This window comes from Dreissena polymorpha, chromosome 4, assembly GCF_020536995.1.
Source record: "Dreissena polymorpha isolate Duluth1 chromosome 4, UMN_Dpol_1.0, whole genome shotgun sequence".
Lineage (NCBI taxonomy): Eukaryota > Metazoa > Mollusca > Bivalvia > Myida > Dreissenidae > Dreissena > Dreissena polymorpha.
In genome coordinates, this window is record NC_068358.1 from 125,601,843 (window position 1) to 125,624,263 (window position 22,421).

Consider the following 22,421-nt stretch of genomic DNA (forward strand, 5'->3'; position numbering starts at 1 on the left):
AAAATTAAACGACGTAAAAACATTAAATGTATTAAAACCATTACGATGTCATAACATTGAAAAGCTATGCATATTATTTATAATTCATAATTTGAACATCAAATCTTAATTAAATCAGACGGTTGACGGTCCCTTTAAGTGTAACACTTTTCATTGAAAGCAGGCTTTACTGTAGGCATGCGTTCGAGTTTAATTGGAAATGTGAATTGAAAAAAGGATTAGGCAACATTTTTTTCTTGTCAACGATTTTAACAAAACAACAATGTTCTGTTTCTAACTCAAACATAACCACGGGTGTATTAGTACAAATAAATATTTGCCCTATTGCTATCTCTGAAAACAGCTACCTGCTACATTTAAAATGTCACACTCAATGGATTTGCCATCATGAGTTCACTTGATAAGCATGTATTACATAATGTTTATCACGGGTATTACTAAACGGATGAAATCATAATTTAGTTTATTTCAGCATTTATATAAGCTATTATCAACTGCGTAATAATCTGATTTTCAATTCATTCGATAACATTATACCCTAATATTTAGCTTAATTCGTGTTTAATTATTAAAACACGCAATACTCAATCAACCATCTGAAAAAAATAAGAGAACAGCGCCATTTTGTCGGTTCACACGACTTCAACCGTGCGCCAATGTTGAAAGTCGCCGGATGTAACGTAGGCATCCTAGAGCGAGAAAACGCGCTTTCGGAGATAGAAAATCTATTGAATTAAACCACTCAATTACAGCAGTGTATGTTTTGTTTTTTAATTTAAAAAGCAACGAAATGCAGAACTTTACAGTCTTCTAGAGACACATTTGCCGTTGCTTCAGGTGCAGTCTCGCCATTAGGGTGACGTCAGAGACTTCGCATTGATGACAACACTGCCCGGAATCGTGGCATTCAGTACGAATACAGAGCGCAACTGTTACGCTACGAACGGCGAAGGACTGTTTACCATCAAGACCAATGCCGTTTTGCAGATTCCACTGTCAATAATCGTGTGCCGAGTTTGAAAGTCGCCGGATGTAAGGTTGATCTGCATGAGCGAGAAAACGGCTAGTATGCGCGCAGGTGTTTCAATTATAAAATAAAATGAAATGTTGAGGAATCTCGATGAAACTTTCCAGTCTACTAAGGCAATAACTGGTTCCTTATTCCTTATTCCTTATTTAAATCGAATAAGCAACTTGCATTTGAAAGATAACTGTTCCTTATTCCGATTTGAATAAAGAATAATTTAACCAGCTCCTAATTCCTTATTCAAGTCGAATAAGGAACTGGGTAACCATAAAAAACTAGGTCGAAATGTATTGCAATAAGTATTTTTTTTTAGCATATACCATGATTACCATTGACAATTGCTGTTTGGTTATTGTAAATTTATGTTTGAGTGAGAAAAATATTATCGTATTCATAATACTTGTTTCCAGCGTTTATCGCCAAATAAAATATACATTATACCTTACCACTGGTGTAGTAGCCAGAAAGTGATATTTGTCTGAAAACAGCTCTTGGTTGCGTTTAAAATGTCAATTTTAAATGGATATGTCGTCATTAGTTCACTTGATAAGCATGTATTATACTATGTTTATCACTCATGTATTTATTATTTCAATGGGTATAACTCACCCCGTTGAAATCAGCTGTTTGTTTGTTTATTTCAGTATTTCTATCAACCATTATCAAGTGCGTGACAATACAAGGTTCAATTTGCTTGATAACATTTTATCCTTAGATTTGATCGATTATTAAAAGAACGACAAGGACTTGAAATATCGGCAAACGGATTAAAACGTTGTCCTATGTACATATATGCTTACTGTTGGGTGTTTGAACTTGATTTTAATTTCGATTAGAATGTGTCTTATATTTGTGTATTGACCATTAGTTGTCAAGGAATTTAGTTGTTTTTATTATTTAAACACGTGGGTTTATACATTGTACACTAATTTTATAAAACATATTCTAAATATATAATATAAAAAAGGCTTTAATTTAGATCAGTGAATTTCGAGGTTTGCGACGTTCGTTTGTGTTATGTTGGTTTTATTTCGTTGGGAAAAATAAGTGTGTGGAAAATGAAAATTTGTATTGAAGTTATTCACATTGAATTTTGTTTCGTATCATAAAAAGTATGGGCATGCCTGAAATCGCATAGATCTATTTTAATTCAAATCGTGTTGTTTGCTTTTTTTCAGAGATCAAGGCAGCGTTTAGAGTCTTACTGCCAGTGAACGCCCGACCCCCTTAATTCCGGTTAGAAGGAAATCCGTCCGGCCGTCCGTTGTTCGCATTTTTAACGTGTGAACAAGATTCGCATCGCAAACGTGTGAACATCAAACCACAAACTTCGCAACAATGGATTCCAAACCCAGGCCGCTCTGTTGCTGTCTCCATGTATTGTTTGCGGGGATTATACTGGTGCTAAGTTTTTCGCACATTAATGCAACTAGTAAGTCAGACAAATTTATTTTAAAAATCTGTAGATAACCTTCATTGGCTCGAACAGTTGTGGTGCTGTGTTTTTGTGTATTTGTGTATGTGCTATGTGTAGCTTTCAATTATGATTCTTGCACGAGTATCAACGCTTATTAGTTTAATTGTTTGTATCATGGCTTTAAGAGACCGTAAGTACCTTTATTTGTGTATTTTATATGCCCACTAATATACTTGTCATACAATTTCAAGAACTACATTTAATTACAAAATTAAATGGACACAATCATTCAAATAGTTGATCAGTAATCATTGATTTTACTAGACTAATAAGACAACTGTTTGTATTTTCACGAAATCAGTAAACAGTGACCAACGGGCCGTAATATTGCATAACATTTGTTTTGTATTTATTATGATTTTTAAAAACGGCATTTCCACAACACAGTACAAAATACTTAATCGAATCGGTCATTTTCTGTTGCATCAATCGATTGAGACATATTCCAAAGTTTGGAAACCATTGCAAGGAGAATATGCATATGAGATCACTTGTAGCCCCCAACATGTGGCCGTAATTTTCGCAGTACTCGCTCACTTTTTGAACTTTACGTTCACTGTTGCTATAAAAAATGTTTGTATTTATATATTGCCTATAATAATTGCATCCAACTTAAGATGCACAAAAACGTGTCGTTACTGTCAGACAATCATGTGTGGGATTAGAAGATTCGAATAGTGGAGTTGCTCGTATCCATAGTCTCATGCAAATATTGTCTTGTTCTGTAAAAATTGGGCATAATACATGTGCGTAAAGTGTCGTCCCACATTAGCCTGTGTAGTCCGCACAGGCTAATCAGGGACGACACTTTCCGCTTTAATGGTATTTTTCGTTTAAAGGCCGTCCCTTTTTACCGAATATCTGGTTTTAGCGGAAAGTGTTGTTCCTGATTAGCCAGACTGCGCAGGCTAATCTGGGACGACACTTTACGCACATGCATTATGCCCAGTTTTCTCAGAACAAGACGCATATATTCTTAACCTTGTCATAGGCACAAAAATGATACATTAAACAGAAGCAAATACATTTTTATATCATTTCTCATAGAAGAATCGTAATATGGCGAATCGTAAAGCAGCAAATCGTCAAATGACGAATCGTTATACAGCAAATCGTCAAATGGTGAATCGTTATGAAGCAAATCGTTGTATGGCGAATCGTTGTATGGCGAATCATTATTAGGCGATTCGTTGTGCAGCAAATCGGAACATGCACAAGCATATTATCTTGGCGAATGGTCACATGACTAAATGTTATATGGCGAGTCATAATAATGACGAATCGTTTTATATCGAATAGTTAAAGTGGCGAATCGTTATATGGCGAATCCTAATTTGGCGAATAATGATGCAGCGAATCTTTATTGTGGCGAACGGTAATGTGGCGAATTGTGAAACGGCGAATCGTTATGTGGTTAGTAATTGTATTATGAATCGCCATTCCGGGAGAATAATAATATTGAGAATCGATATATGGCGAACAGTTTAAATATAGAACGTAAAGAATTGTCATGATGCGAATCGTTATTGTGTTGAATTATGCTATGGCGATCGGTATATGGTAAGGCGATGTATGACGAATCGCCAAATTGTTAATCTTTCTATGGTGAATCGTTATATAGCGAATCACTATATGGCGAATGGTGATTATGATTAATCGTTTATAATACCGTTTGAAACCTCTGTTAATTACAGCTACCTCCGTGGTGATCTACAACTCCATTAACGTGGCTGTGGGTCAGCAGGCAACGTACAACTGCAGCATATCCGGTACCGGCCCCGACCCCTCTGTTGCCTGGAAAATGACCGACACCAGTGGTAACACTATCGCCGTCTCCTTCACCGTCCGGAACACCGGAACTGACATTACCAGCGACGGATCGCTCCTAAGCTCCAACACTTTTCTAGTACAGTCGTCGCACATCAACCAGCGGCTGTGGTGCTCCGTAACCGACATCGGGTCGGCTTCCGCCAGCTACCAGATCTTTACGCACATTACGGAGACTAGCGCAAGTTAGTAATCACACACATTCTAGTAACTCCACATGTCAGAGATCCTCGTGTTCCTATTTGCAATGGTCAAGCATTTGTCACATAAAATTTAATTTTACAATTAGCATCGATCTACTAAAAGTAAAATATTTTATGTTTTTTTGACAGCAAATATAAGACAATGTTAAACTGATTTATTAGAAAATGAAACTGAACCTCTTTCTAAAAATAAATGACTTCATTAATCGGGAATATAAACATATTTTCATTTTTTTTAACACACGACTAGATAGCTAAAAACAGTGGTTTAAAACAAACACATAATAATTAATAACTGAACACAATTGTTATTGCCTTTTTTATTTTTCATGTACATTACAAAAATAACCTTCTGTCTATTATTTCATTTTTGTATATATTGCTATAAGAACTTTCTTCATTTCTTAAATTTAAATTATTTTTTAATGAAAGTTATCTTATTACTTCATTAATCGGAAATATGAACATATTTTCATTTTTTTACACAAGACTAGATAGCTACAAACAGTGGTTTAAAACAAACACATAATAATTAATAACTGAACACAATTGTTATTGCCTTTTTTTATTTTTCATGTACATTACAAAAATAACTTTCTGTCTGTTATTTCATTTTTGTATATATTGCTATAAGAACTTTCTTCATTTCTTAAATTTAAATTATTTTTTAATGAAAGTTATCTTATTTTTTCCGTTCCCTCATTTGTTGAAACATGTTATCATCTGGTTACTATTTTCATATACATGTACAATTCAATACACATTGGTTTGAATGTAGAGATGAATGCACACGCGCGACTTTAGACTTGCAATAAAAATAAACAGAGGTTATAACACTAATATAATAGTTATATTATTGAATTTGGCTATTTTTTAAATAATATGCCTCATTCCTTGTTGTAGCTACGGCTAATCTAGGGGAGACCTGCAGTCCAAACGTTCAGTGTACGCCAACCAACTCTGAGTGTCGGAACAGCGTCTGCGTGTGCAGGACCGGGTACCGAGCCAACGGAAACACGTGTAACCTCAGTAAGGAGTGATATTGAATATAATGATATGGTTACATGCCACTCTGCGCGCCTATTTCTAAAGTTATTTTTCTCGGCTCATCTAAAGTGTACAGATTCCTTTATGCAAATATGTACTTGTATGCACAAATCTACGTTATTTGATCGATTAATGTTGATACCGTTTTGTCACATTACAATCTGCTGTGAATATATTTACCTTGCCTATATGACGAGGAAGGTTCTAATTATTTATCGCTAGATTTACCAAACACAATGTTGATAGCCAATAAAATGAGCATGATTTTCAAACGCATCTCTTTATTTAAAGCGGGTATATACGATTTTTTATATGTGTTGAATTGTAATATATTGATAAAATATGTAACAATAACACAAAATAGGCCAGAAAAATTATACATTAAAGCCGAATTTCATAAAATGCAGCAAAGACAAATTAGCGCCCCTAGCCGATAGTGACGTACATATTTTCCTACAATAACCGAAGCATTCGTCTTTGTATTAGGATCGGAGATAATGTTCGTGTGTCGTATGAATAGATATCGTTGCAGAATTTCAAATAAACAAAACAAAACAGTAATATATTTTCTGTACCGTCTAAAATGTAGAAATGAGATGCAAATTTGAGCATAATTTTCAATTGCTTCCTCGAATATAAAGAACGTTCATCAACCGACTAAGGCATCTTCAACAACAATTATTCCCAATAGGAGATTGGTTCGTATTACTAAGGTAACCCAGGAGCAAGAAAGTAATCTGAAAATCGAGAACAATGGTATCAAAAGACAATTGTGCCCGGGGCTGGCAACAGCATTGATAGACGATGATGACCATGCTATATCAGAAAACACAATTCAGCTGAATGAAACGGATAAGATTCCCAGAGATAAACTGATTCCCAGATATTCACAATACGGGTTGGTGTAATATAAAATCAATTAAACCAATTGCATGACTAAGGTCTTAACCATCAAAACATAAAAAAATTACGCAAAGTAAACAATAGTACAATTGAAAATGATTGTCATAACTTGTATGTGCGTGTGTGAATGATAAAAAGGATGGTGATCAGAAAAGTCCCTGACCTAATAATCTGATATGGCAGTTAAAATGAATAAAAGTGTTTAACTCTGCTATGAATGATACCATAGGAAAAAATGAAGTCAGCCCGGGTGAAACATTTCGTGCTAAATAACAACTGCATAACGTAAATTTGCAACTAGAGTGACAAAAACTGACTAGTAGTAAAACTATTGCACTGCGGCCTTCAACCGTACGACAACCAAATAGATATATAAAACAAATATAGGCATTCAATTTAGGCATTGGTCAAAAAGACTAGCTGCAGCCTTAAACTGTAAGGTAAAATTAAAATGAAGGGATCAGGCAACCATTTATTTATTAATTCATATGTACAAATAATATTGGCCTTAGGTACAGGTACTGTTGAAAAAGTGGAAGACTAACTGCAGCCTAAAACTGATTGGTATCAATAAAAAAATAGATACAGCAAATATTGACCTAAAGTTCATGTACTGGTAAAATCGACTTCCTGCAATCTTAAATGTCGGGCAAACATAACACGTCAAGCAACAAAAAAGTAAAATAAAAAATGCACAGGTACAGATAGCAATCAATCACGTATTAAATCAATGCGATTGTGGAGCTTATAAATACAATTGTCTTAGTGTTTCAAGCTGTACAATCATATTTTCAAGAAAGAATGGATCGTTAGCTAATTGCTTTATTGAACGTTTCGTTACTCGATTGGTCTGTTTCTTACTCAAACCTAACAACGGGTGTACTATTAAATAAATCATATTTGCCCTGTTGCTGTCTCTGAAAACAGCTATCGGCTACGTTAAAAATGTCACATTCAATGCAAATGTCTTCATTAGTTCACTTGATCAGCATGAATTATAATATGTTTATCACTAACATATACATAAGGTCACTAACCAGGCTGAAATCAGCAATCAGTTTATTTCAGTATTTTTATCAGCCATTATCAACTGAATGGCAATCCAATATTTAATTCAGTTGATAACATTTCATCCGTATATTAAAGCAAATAACATGTATTCTAATTGATGCACCCGATGTTTTATCCACTGTCTGAACAAATCGGAAATTTTTTGGAGAGTGTCTAAAGCAATAGAAGTGTAATTTATTTGAAAATACAAACGGATTGTCTCATATAACGTATCCTTTAATCTAATCGTTATATTAATATGTCATACAATTTAAAAGCTATGCATATTATTTATAATTAATAATTTTAACATCAAATCTTAATTAAATAAGACGCAAACCAATAATATTCAAATATATGTAAACTAATAAATAAACAATCATGATCATTCTGAAATAGACCAGGAACGCACAAACACATATGTGTGTTAGTAGACATTCCAGATTCGCCTCGGTATACATTACAATATATATTTAAATAATAAGTTAATTTTTTTCGACCTATAAACATGTCTGTATAGTGAAAAGTTATATTTACAGTATTGGCAACGTAAGATAAAAATAATTTGGCATAAACACGGTAATGAGCTCTGTATATTCTTCTTATTATGTATCATGCATAAAGTAAAAGAACGTTCGTAAATCTATCTGCCCTAAAATAGTAATACTGTCTTTGTTTACCGGTTCATAGATGTGAAGGTGGTGTCGTTCGACAACTAATTACGATAGTATTACTTGAAACATAATTTTGAAACATAACACTTTTATGATACGAAATACCCGCTATCATTACAAACATCATATTTTGTTGTAATATTTGTTTCAAATATGCAAATGATTGTTATTTAATCTGAATTTTATCTGAACAGGCCATAAATTTCATAATTAATTATAAACCTCGAAATTAAGGGAAATAAAAGTACTGACAGTATTGGAGTGACGATTTATTTATTTACATCACCACAATTGTGTATGTGGGTACGAAAATTTGGGTATGAAAATAAATTTGGGTACGAAAATTTTGGGTACGGAAAAATTATGCCAAAAAAATATAGGTACGAAAAAAAAATTTGGTACAAAAAATCCTGGGTACGAAACAAAATTGGGGGTGCGGGGAAGAAGTACCCGTGGGAAACTTGACCCATTCAGTGAAACTGGGAGGCGGATTACATTCTCGATCAAATCTAAAACTAACTATATTTGGGGTTTTCCCAGCGTCACAGCATTTGAAGTGTCACCTGACGATGAAAACCATGCCATTTAAGAAAACAAAATTCAGCTGAATGAATAGGGAGAAGATTCCCAGTGATAAATGATGACCGATATTCACAAGAAAATAATTATTCACCACAGTATCAATCAGCCATAATAGGACAATAACTTGTTGTGTGTAAAGAATGGTTGATAACATCTATTTGTTATTATCAAGTTATGTGTTAAATTTGATATCAGTTTTCAATTTGTGACAAAGGACTAGGTTCACGATAGTGCCTATTTGGCCCTATATTTTCGGAAAAATCAAAAGCAATGAAATGCATTATTTGATACTTTTGTTATGTTGTTTAACATTCGTTTATACAATAAATACACGAACTTTTTGTGTTCGTCGTCTTTTGACCAATAGGAACACGATTGATTTTTGGCAGTATGCCAAAGCTTCATGTTAAAGCGAGATTATATGATTTTGTTTATGTGTTAATGTGTAATAAATTGATAAAATATGTTACAATAACACAAAATAGGCAAGAAAAAATATACATTGAAGACGAATTTCATAAAATGCAGCAAAGACAAATAAGCGCGCCGAGCCGATTGTGACATACATATTTTCCTACAATAACCGAAGCATTCGTCTTTTTATTAGGACCAGAGTTAGTGTTCGTGTGTCGTATGAATATATATCGTTGCAGGAATTTAAAATGAACCGTTAAGCTAAGTTTAGATTCACATCGTACATGCATGATATACATGCTGGCGAATTCGACTGTACAGCCTTTTTCGATTTCAGAATTAAATATCTGGCTTATTTCGCAATTTTCGACACATGTTCTTCTCAACTTTTATTGTAATTGACATTGAAATATATTTATAATACGTTTTTTTTATAAATTCATTAATATTTGACAAAATCGTATAATCTCGCTTTAGAGTGATAGTATGGGCATTTTTCACTGTTGAATTGAGCTGAAAAGAATTAACAGGTCAAAAGAGTTATTTAAAATGTGGTTACTGACAAATTATCTGCAACTCATCTTGCTACCAGTTGTTTATAAAAATATATTTTATATTCGATATTCTTACGTGACCCACCCAGTCCTCTAAGCCGAAATGATCCGTAAAACAAAATTGTGTCTTTGTGTCGTAAGAACGAATCTGCACTAAAACTAAATTTAGGTTCACATCGTACATGTATGATCAGTTGTCAAACGAAAGTACGGTTGATATTCGAATGCATTACTTTTCTCTTTCTGGGATATTGTTTTAGTATGTTGATTCTGCATAAACAAATATAAGTGTATATGAAGCGGAAACACCAAAAGAAAACAACGGTTGCGATAGACACCTATAAACTGTTAGATGCCCATAATATTACTTTAAGGCTATATTGTATTGACAATTATGCGTATAGTTCTTAATATTGCTATTTAAAATACTTAAATAATTGATACATGTAGCATTATTATGTTATTATGTAAAAATGGGTATGTGTGAATGTGTTGCCATGGCAACCATACCATATATATTGTGACGGTTTTAATACATGTTTTTTAAAACTACACACATTAAATAATTATTTTTAGATATTTTTTGTTAATGAATTCCATAGGGCCAGTTTCGACCCTTAGTGAAACTAGTACTTTATGGCACTGCATTGGAATTTGTTGCCAGGACGAAGTAGGTTTGTTATGCTTTGTGTCAATGTTGAAGTGAAAACTGGGAAGCTTATGGACAAAAAAGATAGACAATGAAACCAGGATCTATTTTTTCTTGTTGGTTTAAGTGGCGCTATGACGACGTCTTACAGGCTATTGTTGGTTTGGTTTAGCGCCGTTATTCAGTGTTAGTCATATTTACACTTGTATACGTTTGACCATCCTCAAAATCTATTTGTACCTTACAGCGATCTTTCAAGAATGATACACTTTATTTTAAATAGTAAGATAATACTTTATCAAACATATGTTGCTCACCACATATATTTTGAATTTATATGCGCTTATTGGATTATTTATTTTCATAAAACTAAAAAAAAAGAAGTCTTGAGAATAGGCGAGGGAAAACCAGTATTAGTAGAAAAATCTTTAAAATTAAATGTTCATGAGGAACCAGTGTACGAAGGCGCACTCTCTATAACAGGTTTCAGCGTAATACATTTCATTGAAAGCAGGCTTTACTGTAGGCGTACGTTCGAGTTTAATTGGAAATGTGAATTGAAAACAAGGCTTAGGCAACATTTTTTCTTGTTAACGATTTTATCAAAACAACAATGTCCTGTTTCTAACTCAAACCTAACCACGGGTGTATTAGTAAAATAATATATGCCCTGTTGCTATCTCTGAAAAACGCTTACTTTCTTCACATAAAATGTCCCACTCAATGGATTTGCCATCATGAGTTCACTTGATAAGCATGTATTACACAATGTTTATCACGGATATTACTAAACGGATGAAATCATAATTTAGTTATTTCAGCATTTGTATAAGCCATTTTAAACTGCGGGAGACTATGATTATAATCAAATCATTCGATAATATTTTACCCTTATATTTAGCTCATTACATGTTTTATTATTTAAACACACAATACTCAATCCACGGTGCCTATACCACGTGACTTTTTCGGATCTGTGTTGGGAGAATGAAGCGCGACCCAGTCAACATTTTAAAGGATCTCTTTTTAAATATATCACCATTTTTAATGGGATAAAGTGGACAGCCCGCTCATTTGTAAGAGTTTTCTATATGTCTCATGATCTTTTTTTAATAAATAAGTATTTTTTCAGTGAAGTGCAACATCGCGGTTTCATTTTACTGAAAAAAAAACTAATATTGAGCTGATTACATGTTTTATTATTAAAAACACACAATACTCAATCGACCATCAGAAAACAGCCCTAATTTGTCGATGCTAACGACTTCAACCGTGCGCCTGTAACGTAGGCATCCTAGAGCGAGGAAACGGATGTAGAAAATACATGTATACTGAAATTCAACCACTCAATAACAGCAGTGTAAGTTTTGTTTTTAATTTAAAAAGAAACGAAATACAGAACTTTACAGTCTTCTAGAGACACATTTGCCGCTGCTTCAAGTGCAGTCTCGCCTTTATGGTGACGTCAGTGACGTCGCATTGATGACAACGCTGTCCGAAATTGTGGCATTCAGTACGAATACAGAGCGCAACTGTTACGCTACGAACGGCAAAGTACTGTTTACCATCAAGACCATCGCCGTTTTGAAGATCCCACGGTCAATAATCGTGTGCCGAGGTTGAAAGTCGCCGGATGTAAGGTTGATCTGCATGAGCGAGAACACGGCTAGTATGCGCGCAGGTGTTTCATTAATAAAATAAAACAAACTATCGAGGCATCTCGATGAAACTTTCCAGTCTACTAAGGCACCTGGACCGCTGCCTCAAGTGTAGTCTTGCTTTTATGGAAACGTGTTGAAATCACTTTGGATCCTTAGACATATCCCTTCGTAACTGTTTTCGTATTATAACGGAATTAGACATCTAAAAGATGCTTAGTATTCAGCTATCATAAGGCCTAGGCGAGAGGTAAGGGTCAGATAAGACTTCAAGAATTGTGTCAAAGAAATAAATAACACATCTTACATTTAACCTGGCCAATAATACCAAATTTCAAGCATTGGAGAATGATCCGAATTTGAGTATCCGAAATTATGGCCAATTAATAAGGAATTGTTATACGTAAGTAGTTCCTTATTCAGAAGCAAATTTTTCGGACGCTTACTTTCGGATGTGTTATTTGTCAGATGTTGTGTATATTATTGAAGCTTGATTATGTTATATGGACGTATTCTTTCACATTTTTATGGAATAATCTATTTAACAGTAAACGCTGAAAATAAGTATTATGGAGACGATAATAAGGATATTGTATTGTCTTACTCAAACATAAATATAAAAATTAACCAAAGAGAACTAAATGTCAATGAAAATCATGGTATATGTAAGTTCATAATTAAAAATATTGATTGCAATATATTTTTACATAGTTTTATTTAATGATAACCCAGTCAATAATTCGGTTTGAATAAGGAATACGGATCTGGTTACTTATTCCTTATTTATATCGAATAAGCAACTGGCACCTGAAAGATAACAGTTCCGTATTAATATTTGAATAAGAAATAATTAACCAACTCCTCATGTCTTATTCAAGTCGAATAAGGAACTGGGTTACCATTAAATAAAACTAGGTCGAAATGTGTTGCAATAAGTATTTTTTTACCTACATATACCATGATTACATGTTCCATTGACATTTACTAATGTTTGGTTACGGTTAACTTATATTTGAGTGCGATAAATATTATCGTATTTATAATACTTGTTTTCAGCTTTTATCGCCAAATAAAATAAACATTTCGTTATGTATTGGTTTGTTTCATTTACACTAACCTAACAACTGGTGTAGTAGTCAGAAAATAATATTTGTCTGAAAACAGCTATCGGTTGCGTTTAAATTTCAATTTTAAATGGATATGTCGTCATTAGTTCACTTGTATTATATTATGTTTATCACTCATGTATTTATTATTTCAATGGGTATAACTCACCCGGTTGAAATCAGCCATTATCAACTGCGTGACAATACAATGTTCAATTTACTTGATAACATTTTATCCTTATGTTAAACACACGATTTTATCTTGACCATCTGTAAAAATAAATCAGGAAAAGCATTTTTGGAAACTTTTTAAAGCAACAGAAGTATAATTTATGTCAAAAGGAAAAACAAATTGTCTCATATAACCTATACTCGTAGCATTTATATTAAAATATAGTAATGCTGTAAAGATTAATTGAACATACCTTCCCGATTGCAATAGTGAACAACATAAAACATTCAGTGTATCAAAATATTGACAATGCAACCCCATTGGAAAGCTTTTTATTTTAATTATCAGAGACAGAATTAACATCAAACCTTACTAAAATTAGATGCAAGCCTATAATGTATCAATATATGTGAAATAATAAATAAACATTGATGACTATTCTGAAAGTGACCAGGGACAAATACACGTGTAACTCTTGCATACCAGATTTGCAAGTATACAGCACATATAATATATAATGATTATCTATTTATTGCTTCCCTTTAACATACCCATATAGGATTATTACTAGTTAAGAGAATTGAGAACGTTAAAAACACTTCAGCATATAAACGGGAATGTTTATGTGTGAAATATAGAATTTCTTCTAATCACATAACGTGCATGAAATAAAAGAAATCTTTCTGCCACAAACTATAAAGTTATTTATTTGATGCCCCTTTCCGAAAGGTTAAGGTGGTGTCGTTTGACAACTAATTACGGTTATAATAACTACAAAAATCGTTTTGAAACAAAACACGCTTTTGATACGTAATCCCCGAAATAATCACTTGCACGATATAAACTTGTAATTAATGTTTCAATTGTGCATATCTTGCTATAATACACGTCTTAATATTATTTGAGTTTATGTGATTTTTATTGCATACAAAATATGTTTAAAAATTTAGCCTCTTTTCTTAAAAGAGCCATCCAATTGCATATATTATATAGCAAATACATAACACGTGTTACAAGCAACAGAATGTTGTGGATGGGTTTCCGCTTGTTACCAGTAAAGCATTTCGTATGTTGCAATACGCTGTTTGAATTTTATGATAAAGAGATTGTGTATCTCATGGACAAGCGATACACCCTGTGCGTCAGTTGTTTAAAGCGAGATTATACGATTTTGTCAAATATTTATTTATTGATATAAAATGTGTAAAAAACTTATTAAACATATATATCAATATAAATTAAAATAAAAGTTAAGAAATACATGTGTCGAAAAATGCGAAATAAGCCAGATATTTATTCTGAAATCGAAAATGAATGTACAGTCGAATTCGCCAGCATGTAAATCATGCATGTACGATGTGAATTTAAATTTAGTTTAACGGTTCATTTTAAATTCCTGCAACGATATCTTCTCATACGACACACGAACACTGAAAAGACGAATGTTTCGGTTATTGTAGGAAAATATGTACCAAATATCTTGGTCACAATCGGCTCGGGGCGCTAATTTGTCTTTGCTGCATTTTTAGAAATTCGTCTTCAATATATATTTTTTCTTGCCTATTTTGTGTTATTGTAAGATATTTTATCAATATATTACAATTTAACACATAAAAAAAATCGTATAATCTCGCTTTAATCAAACCATGGACAAGCGATACACCCTGTGCGTCAGTTGTTTAATCAAACTGTAATCAAACCGTATTTGGTGATGATGGGTCGTGTTTACTTACTTGTGTCGGATCTTTTCGTGCTGTCCTTGACAGGTATTTATTTTGTTGTACAATGTTTTTGCTAAAACAATGTTTATTTGAGGTAATACAAAACAAATACAGTGTGAAAATATTGCGTTTATTTACAATATGAAATTAGGCATATTCTGATGATCAAAAGTTAGCGTATTGACAGACAAAAACAGGCATATTATATAACACTAATTTATTCGTTGGCGTTTTTATTTCTGTATGTTGTTTTACAATTTAAAAAAATGTACAATATCAATGAGATAAGAACATATACATTTTTTCAAATATTACAACTCTGCAATATTCAAAGCTCTGAGTTATTGAGAAACAATTATTGTCCATTAGAAATTATTTGACAAATTGACGAAAATGATAAAAATCATACACCTATGAACAGCAACGTACATATTTTTCCAGAGCAAGCATTTAAATTTTCGTAGAAACATTTGCAAAGTCGATCTGGCAACCGCAAAGTAAACTGTATTTAATGTTGCTGTAATAGTGCTCTATTCGAGAGTCAGATGAGCAAAAAGGTTGAAAATAGATACATGTTTTAAACGTGTTAGAGGTTCTCATTGTTTAAAAAAACGGATCTTTAAAACATGTTTAAACTACAACCTACTTAGTATTGTTATTGCCTTCGTAGGTTATTCGGGCTACACCGTTTCTGGAACCACGACCAAATCATACAGAGCAGAATTAACCACTCATCAGCACACCGGAACGTCTTACATACATGGTAATACAATACTTAAAAAAAACATGACATTATCGAGTTGTGCATTTGTTTAAACAATGCGATGTCAAAAAAAAACTTGTTTATTTCCGCTTACTCGTACAACAATTTGTTTGTGTCAACCGTAAACTTTTTTTGTCGGTATTCAAAGTCGAATTTACGACTATTTTTGCTTTTTTCCATCATGTACGCTTAAAGAACAGCTAAGCCTGCGCTAATTTGTAAAATATTCGAATAAAAATATTCAATACATTAACGTTGCATTTAATAAAATTAAGTAAACAAAGAATGCAAAAAAGAGAATTCTGCACGCCATTTCATACTGCGTTTGAAAGCACCAAAAACAAGATAACAAGTTTAAGCTGACCTCCATACCCTATGTTTTTTTTAGATAAAAGTGGATACAAATTACATCGTATTGTTGGTCTTACATAGTCATTAATATACGTTTAACTAAAATTGATTATTTAATTATACCGTAAATATTTTATGATATTTATCTGTAATAAGCGAATAAACTGTTGTTTATGTGCATGCCTTTGCACTATGTTGAGATCGTGTGTGTTTTTCTGTAGAATTATTCAATTTTTATTCGATTGCTTTCAAAATAATATACCGTAAGTTTAAGGATAAACAACACTCGGAACGCAAACATGAGCCACTCGCCAAGGTTCAGGTTTTCGAAGTCTCGCTGAATAACCTTATCTGTATTTTGCACTAACCTATTATTTTCAGTATGTGTAGTTATTAATGCCAATATCGAATATATCTCATAATGGTACTACGCTTTGCATTATTATTTAGATATTTTACAACCAAAAAACAGGAGAAATGAGATCAAAGGAATTCGCCAAATGAAATTTTTAAGATTTTTATGTCTGTTAATAATGAGAAATGTTCAAAAGAAAAATACAGGTATGTACCTTTGCTCAAATGATGTTACATGAACCAAACTAAAGTTTGCTTTATGACGTATGTTGTTATAATTAATCATTACCACAGATCCAGTGCGGCTTGTGAACGGTCCCAACCATTACAGTGGACGTGTGGAGGTCTACCATAACGGGCAATGGGGAACCATTTGTGATGACAACTTTGACCATAACGATGCCAACGTGATTTGCAGACAGCTCGGTCTTTACCGGGGATCTAGGTAAAGTAAAATTCGTTAGAATAGTTTACTTCTTGTTTGTTTGTAGAACAGTAAGTGATAAGAGGAAACCGACATGTTTTAGAAACAGACAGTTAAGGTGAAATATATCAGCTTCATATGCTATTAAAAGGAAAGTAAAAGGAAATTTAACTTATTGCTATCTAGCTTACACATGAACAGCAAGTATTCGAGGCACACGTTCTGTGTATTTATTTACTGTCTACTATTCTGAGTTGTAACGTACGTTTAAAGCCAATAATCTGTTGCTAAAGTTACGGGCAGGCTTACGGCAGAGCGCATTATGGGCAAGGAACCGGTCAGATCTGGTTGAGCCTTCTCGATTGTGCTGGGTATGAATCCAGTATCAGCCAGTGCAGTCATTGGCAATGGGGCTTGCACAAGTGTGATCACTCGGAGGATGCAGGGGTGGACTGTTATGGTAACATACTATCTCCTGAAGATTATTTTCAGGATAAATTCTGGTTTTCGTTTACTATTATTGAGGCATACTTATTTGGGTTTTGTTTTCGATTTTTACTTCTCTCGTTTACAAACATTAAAGGAAGCATGATAAACATTTTTATGCTCCCCCAAAAATTTTTTGGGAGAGCATATAGTCGCCGCTTCGTCTGTCCGTCTGTGTGTCCGTGTGTCCGTCCGTCCTTCCGTCCGTCCGTCCGTCCGTGCACAATTTTTGTCCGGGCTATTTCTCAGCAACTAATGACCGGAATTCAATGAAACTTTATGGGAAGCTTCACTACCAAGAGGAGATGTGCATATTATCAGCGGGTTCTGGTCGGATGATTTTTCACATAGTTATGGCCCTTTGAAATTTTCCATTATATGTACATATATTGCAATTCTTGTCCGGGCTATTTCTCAGCAACTAATGACCGGAATTCAATGAAACTTTATGGGAAGCTTCACTACCAAGAGGAGATGTGCATATTATCAGAAGGTTCTGGTCGGATGATTTTTCACAGAGTTATGGCCCTTTGAAATTTTCTATAAAAAATTATTGTGCCCCCAAATACTGTGCCCTCAAGACGTTTCCTTTTATCTGAATATATAGTGCAATATTGTGACAAAAAACACCTTTTGGGAGCATCACCCGTCTCCGACGGTTTCTTGTATACATTTATCATGTTAACTATGAGTTTATGTCATATGTTTTATTTCGTTTTCTTTCACTCTTATTAAAGCATGACTTTTAACTATTTTATGTTCGTTTCATATCATTGAAACATCATTAATCAATACCATGGCGTTAACTATACCAACATCATAAACCGTTTGGTCTAGTCGACTATTAATGGAGCGAAAATTTTTACCGTTTCATTATCCCCACGCTTTTTGAAAAGCGTGGGGATATTGTGGTTATCTCCGCCGTCTGTCTGTTCCGTCCGTCTGTCGGTCCGTCCTGGCCACTATATCCTCCTCCACTATAAGCACTTGAACTTTAAAACTAACACACATGGTATCTATGAACATATGTGCGACCCTGTACTATTTGGAATTTTGATCTGACCCCTGGGTCAAAAGTTATGGGGGACTGGGGTGGGGCCGGGTCAGAGATTGTCACTAATTTTTTATGTTATTTTACATTAACTTCTTCATTTCTACACCGATTTACTTCAAATGATACTGAACATCTCTTATGACAATACGGTCAATCTCAACCATACATGGCCCAAATGCATCACCAACCCTGGGGCGCCCCGCCCACATAGACCACGCCCACCCAAAATTGTGTTTTAACATAACTTCTTCATTTATTCCCCAAATTAATACTGAATATCTCATGGTAACGATCCCTAGCTATTTCAACATAATTAAAATCAAAGCCAGATTGGCGGTCAAGACCCCGAGTTAATTCATAATTAAAATCCAATCCAGATTGGCAGTCAAGACCCCAAGCTATTTCAGCATAATTAAAATCCAAGCCAGTTAGGTGGTCAAGATCCCAATCTATTTCAGCATTATTGAAACCCAAGCCATTTTGGATGTCAAGACCCCGAGCTTTTTCGGCATAATTAAAATCCAAGCCATATTGGTGGTCAAGACCCCAAGCTATTTCAGCATAATTAAAATCCAAGCCAGATTGAGGGCCAAGACCCAAAGCTATTTCAGCATAATTTAAATCCAAGCCAGTTTGGTGGTCAAGATCCCAAGCTGTTTCAGAATTATTAAAACCCAAGCCATGTTGGCGGTCAAGACCCCAGTCTATTTCAGCATCATTTAAATCTAAGTCATTTTGTGGTCAAGTCTCCAAGCTATTTCAGTATTATTAAAATCCAAGCCAGTTTGGTGGTCAAGATCCTGAGCTATTTAAGCATAATTAAATCCAAGCCAGATTGGCGGGCAAGATCCAGAGCTGTTTCAGCATAATTAAAATCCATGTCAGTTCAGTGGTCAAGATTCAGAGCTATTTCAGCAAATCAAACCAGATTGGCGGTTAAGACCCCTAGCGATTTTAGCATAATTTAAATCCAAGCCAGTTTGGTGGTCAAGATCCTGAGCAATTTCGGCACATATAAAAATCCAAGCCAGATTGGCGGTCAACACCCCGAGCTTTTTCAGCATAATGAAAATCCAAGCCAGATTGACTGTCAATACCACAAGCTATTTCAGCATAATTAAAATCCAAGCCAATTTGGTGGTCAAGATCCCAAGATATTTTAGCATAATTAAAACCCAAGCCATATTGAATCTCAAAACCCTGAGCTATTCCGGCATAATTAAAATCCAAGCCAGATTGGTGGTCAAGACCCCGAGCTATTTCAGCATAATTAAAATCCAAGCCAGATTGGCGGCCAAGACCCCAAGCTGTTTCAGAATAATTTAAATCAAAGCCAGTTTGGTGGTCAAGACCCCGAGCTATTTCAGCATAATTAAAATCCAAGCCAGATTGGCGGCCTAGACCCCAGACTATTTCAGCATTCTTTAAATCCAAGCCAGTTTGGTGGTCAACATCCCAAGCTATTTCAGTATTATTAAAACCCATGCCATTTTGGCGGCGAAGACCCCGGGCTATTTCAGCATTTTCAAAATACAGGCCAGTTTGGTGATCAAGATCCCAAGCTATTTCATCATCATTAAAATCCAAGCCAGAATGGTGGTCAAGATACCGAGCTTTTTCAGCATAATTAAATCTAAGCCAGTTGTGTGGTCAACGCCCAAGCGAGTCAGCCTTTTTAAAATCCAAGCCAGTTTGGTGGTCAAGATCCTGAGCTATTTCAGCCTAAATAAAATCTAAGCCAGCAAAGATCCCTATCTATCTCAGCGTAATAAAAATCCAATTCACATTACCCACCCCAGGGCCCCGCCCACATAGGCCACACCCACCCAAATTGCCTTTTCGTCCGTCCTGGCCACTATCTCCTCCTTCACTATTATCACTAGAACCTTGTAACTTAAACACATGGTAGCTTGAGGCGTGGGGATACGCGTCGGCCTCTGCCGCGCCAATTCTAGTTACGTTTGGCTTGTTTACCGTAATTAAAGCATACAGTTACGAGACGACGACAGTGACGTATTACACCACTTGGTTTCCTTGGTTGACGACACGCATGCCTTTATGGCAGACTTCTACAGGTAGATACATATATATATATATATATACTTTTCTGTATGCTTAGTTGTGTTGAGTTTTTATTCGTAACCGTTTTTAACTGAGATATAAAACTATACTGGTTAGGCATATTGATTTAATTAAAACGTCTGTAAACGTCTAATACAAATATTCTTAGTTTTTTCTGTATTTCAGGAGGCTATACTATTACGTCTATACCAACCATAAGTTGCAATCGCAAAACAAACATACAAACCACTTTTACTTCATTCATAAAATATCTTGCATTCGAAAAAAACTACTCAACACATTTATATAGCTAACGTTGATATTTATTTTTAAGATATGTAAGGACTCTGAGGTTAAATTTTAACGAAACGATTTTAAACACATTTCCAGATATCAAGAAATTCATTAGATACGTAAATGAAGTACTTAAATATTAAACGCCAAACATTCTTTCTTTCACGTAAGCGTCCTCTTCCCAGTGTGGAGGGTATTTCTACGAAACAAGTGGTCACTTCGGAAGTCCAAACTACCCGTCTAACTATGGAAATAACGAGGACTGCTATTATTATGTCAGAGCTCCGGTCGGTCATATAATTTGCCTAGAATTTTCAAACTTTAAGACCGAAGCATGCTGTGATTATTTAGATATTCACGATGGAGAAAACACAACAAAAAGCGATCGACTTTTAAGGTATTCGTTGTACTACTAGTAATACAGGTTATTGTGAGAGATCAGGGATTGTGTTTATAAACAAGCTGTTAGAAAGCTTACTCACAAATTGCTTTGACGAGTTTAATAAAAAAATTGTTTGTAATTACAAACAGTGCCAATTAAAAAATACGAGTAGAAGCAGAGCCTCATTCTAAATGGACTGAATTCAAATGCTTAAAAATATCAAATAATTATAAATTAAAATTCATAAAAGATACTTTTTTTTAGTTTCAAACAGTTGCCAGCGAAAACATCGAATAACAATAAAGCGCTGCCGTAAATTTTAAATTTTCGTTGTGACATTCGGGTGGTGACGTTGTTAGTGAATATTAAGCAAGTTCTGTCCATATTCTGTCCATGTAAGTAAATAGTGACCGTTCCACAAATTCTTGATGCCATTTATCGCGTCTTTCGGACCTAAACTGGTCATTTAGGCACAGGAGGGCAAAATTTCGTGTGGAACAATATTAACAAATACATTGCTTAATTAAATGAAATAAAAGCATAAGTTCACATGCATGTTTTAATTTGTATTTACACTACTACACATGTATATTTGAACGTATACGTACAAACACTTACTTTGCATTAAACCTGTTAATTTTCTCATGTTATAAAACTATTTGAAATTACCAATATAAGATTACAATAGCAAACGTTTAGTCTTATATAAGCGAAAAGTAAACAATACATTTGTATAAAACGCATACATGACCAAAAATACATAATATAAGTAAAATGTAAATTTTATAAAAGTAGTAAGATCAATTGGTTGTTGTTGTTATTTGGTATTTGCACACATGCCGGGTATGCGGACACTTTGATAACAGATGGCACTTTGATAACAGAGTACAACAAAAGCCACGCGCAAGAGAATAGTTCTTCAGCTTATTTGCATTTATGTTCTGTTCATTTGGTTTTCTGACATGGAACATTGTTTGGTCGATTAATGGTATAGCACTTCGTATTGCGAAGAGAGAAACTCAAAGAAAAACGGTGGAATGTATGAAAAAGATAAAATTCCATCGATAATCAGCATGAATCGGATGATCTAAACATATTACTACAAAATCAAAATACTTAGAAATAAATCAAAAACGTGCTTACTATTCAAAATAAAAAATCAATATGTCCATTTATGTTACACCATGT

At 34.2% G+C, this 22,421-nt stretch overlaps 2 protein-coding genes across 3 annotated transcripts in view; both read left to right on the top strand.

Moving 5' to 3' along the window:
* The window catches only part of LOC127876013 (deleted in malignant brain tumors 1 protein-like), a 76,114-nt gene that overhangs the window by 42,190 nt on the left and 11,503 nt on the right, over positions 1–22,421 (top strand). The window lies entirely within an intron of this gene.
* LOC127876015 (deleted in malignant brain tumors 1 protein-like) overlaps positions 1,694–22,421 on the top strand; it is a 48,113-nt gene continuing 27,385 nt past the window's right edge. Inside the window, exons 1-9 of the mRNA XM_052420841.1 lie at positions 1,694–1,811; positions 2,206–2,459; positions 4,199–4,516; positions 5,438–5,563; positions 15,735–15,827; positions 16,827–16,977; positions 17,250–17,416; positions 20,482–20,571; positions 21,023–21,248. Coding sequence (XP_052276801.1) covers positions 2,366–2,459; positions 4,199–4,516; positions 5,438–5,563; positions 15,735–15,827; positions 16,827–16,977; positions 17,250–17,416; positions 20,482–20,571; positions 21,023–21,248 — 1,265 coding nt within the window. The 5' untranslated portion in view covers positions 1,694–1,811; positions 2,206–2,365. The remainder of the gene's footprint in view (positions 1,812–2,205; positions 2,460–4,198; positions 4,517–5,437; positions 5,564–15,734; positions 15,828–16,826; positions 16,978–17,249; positions 17,417–20,481; positions 20,572–21,022; positions 21,249–22,421) is intronic.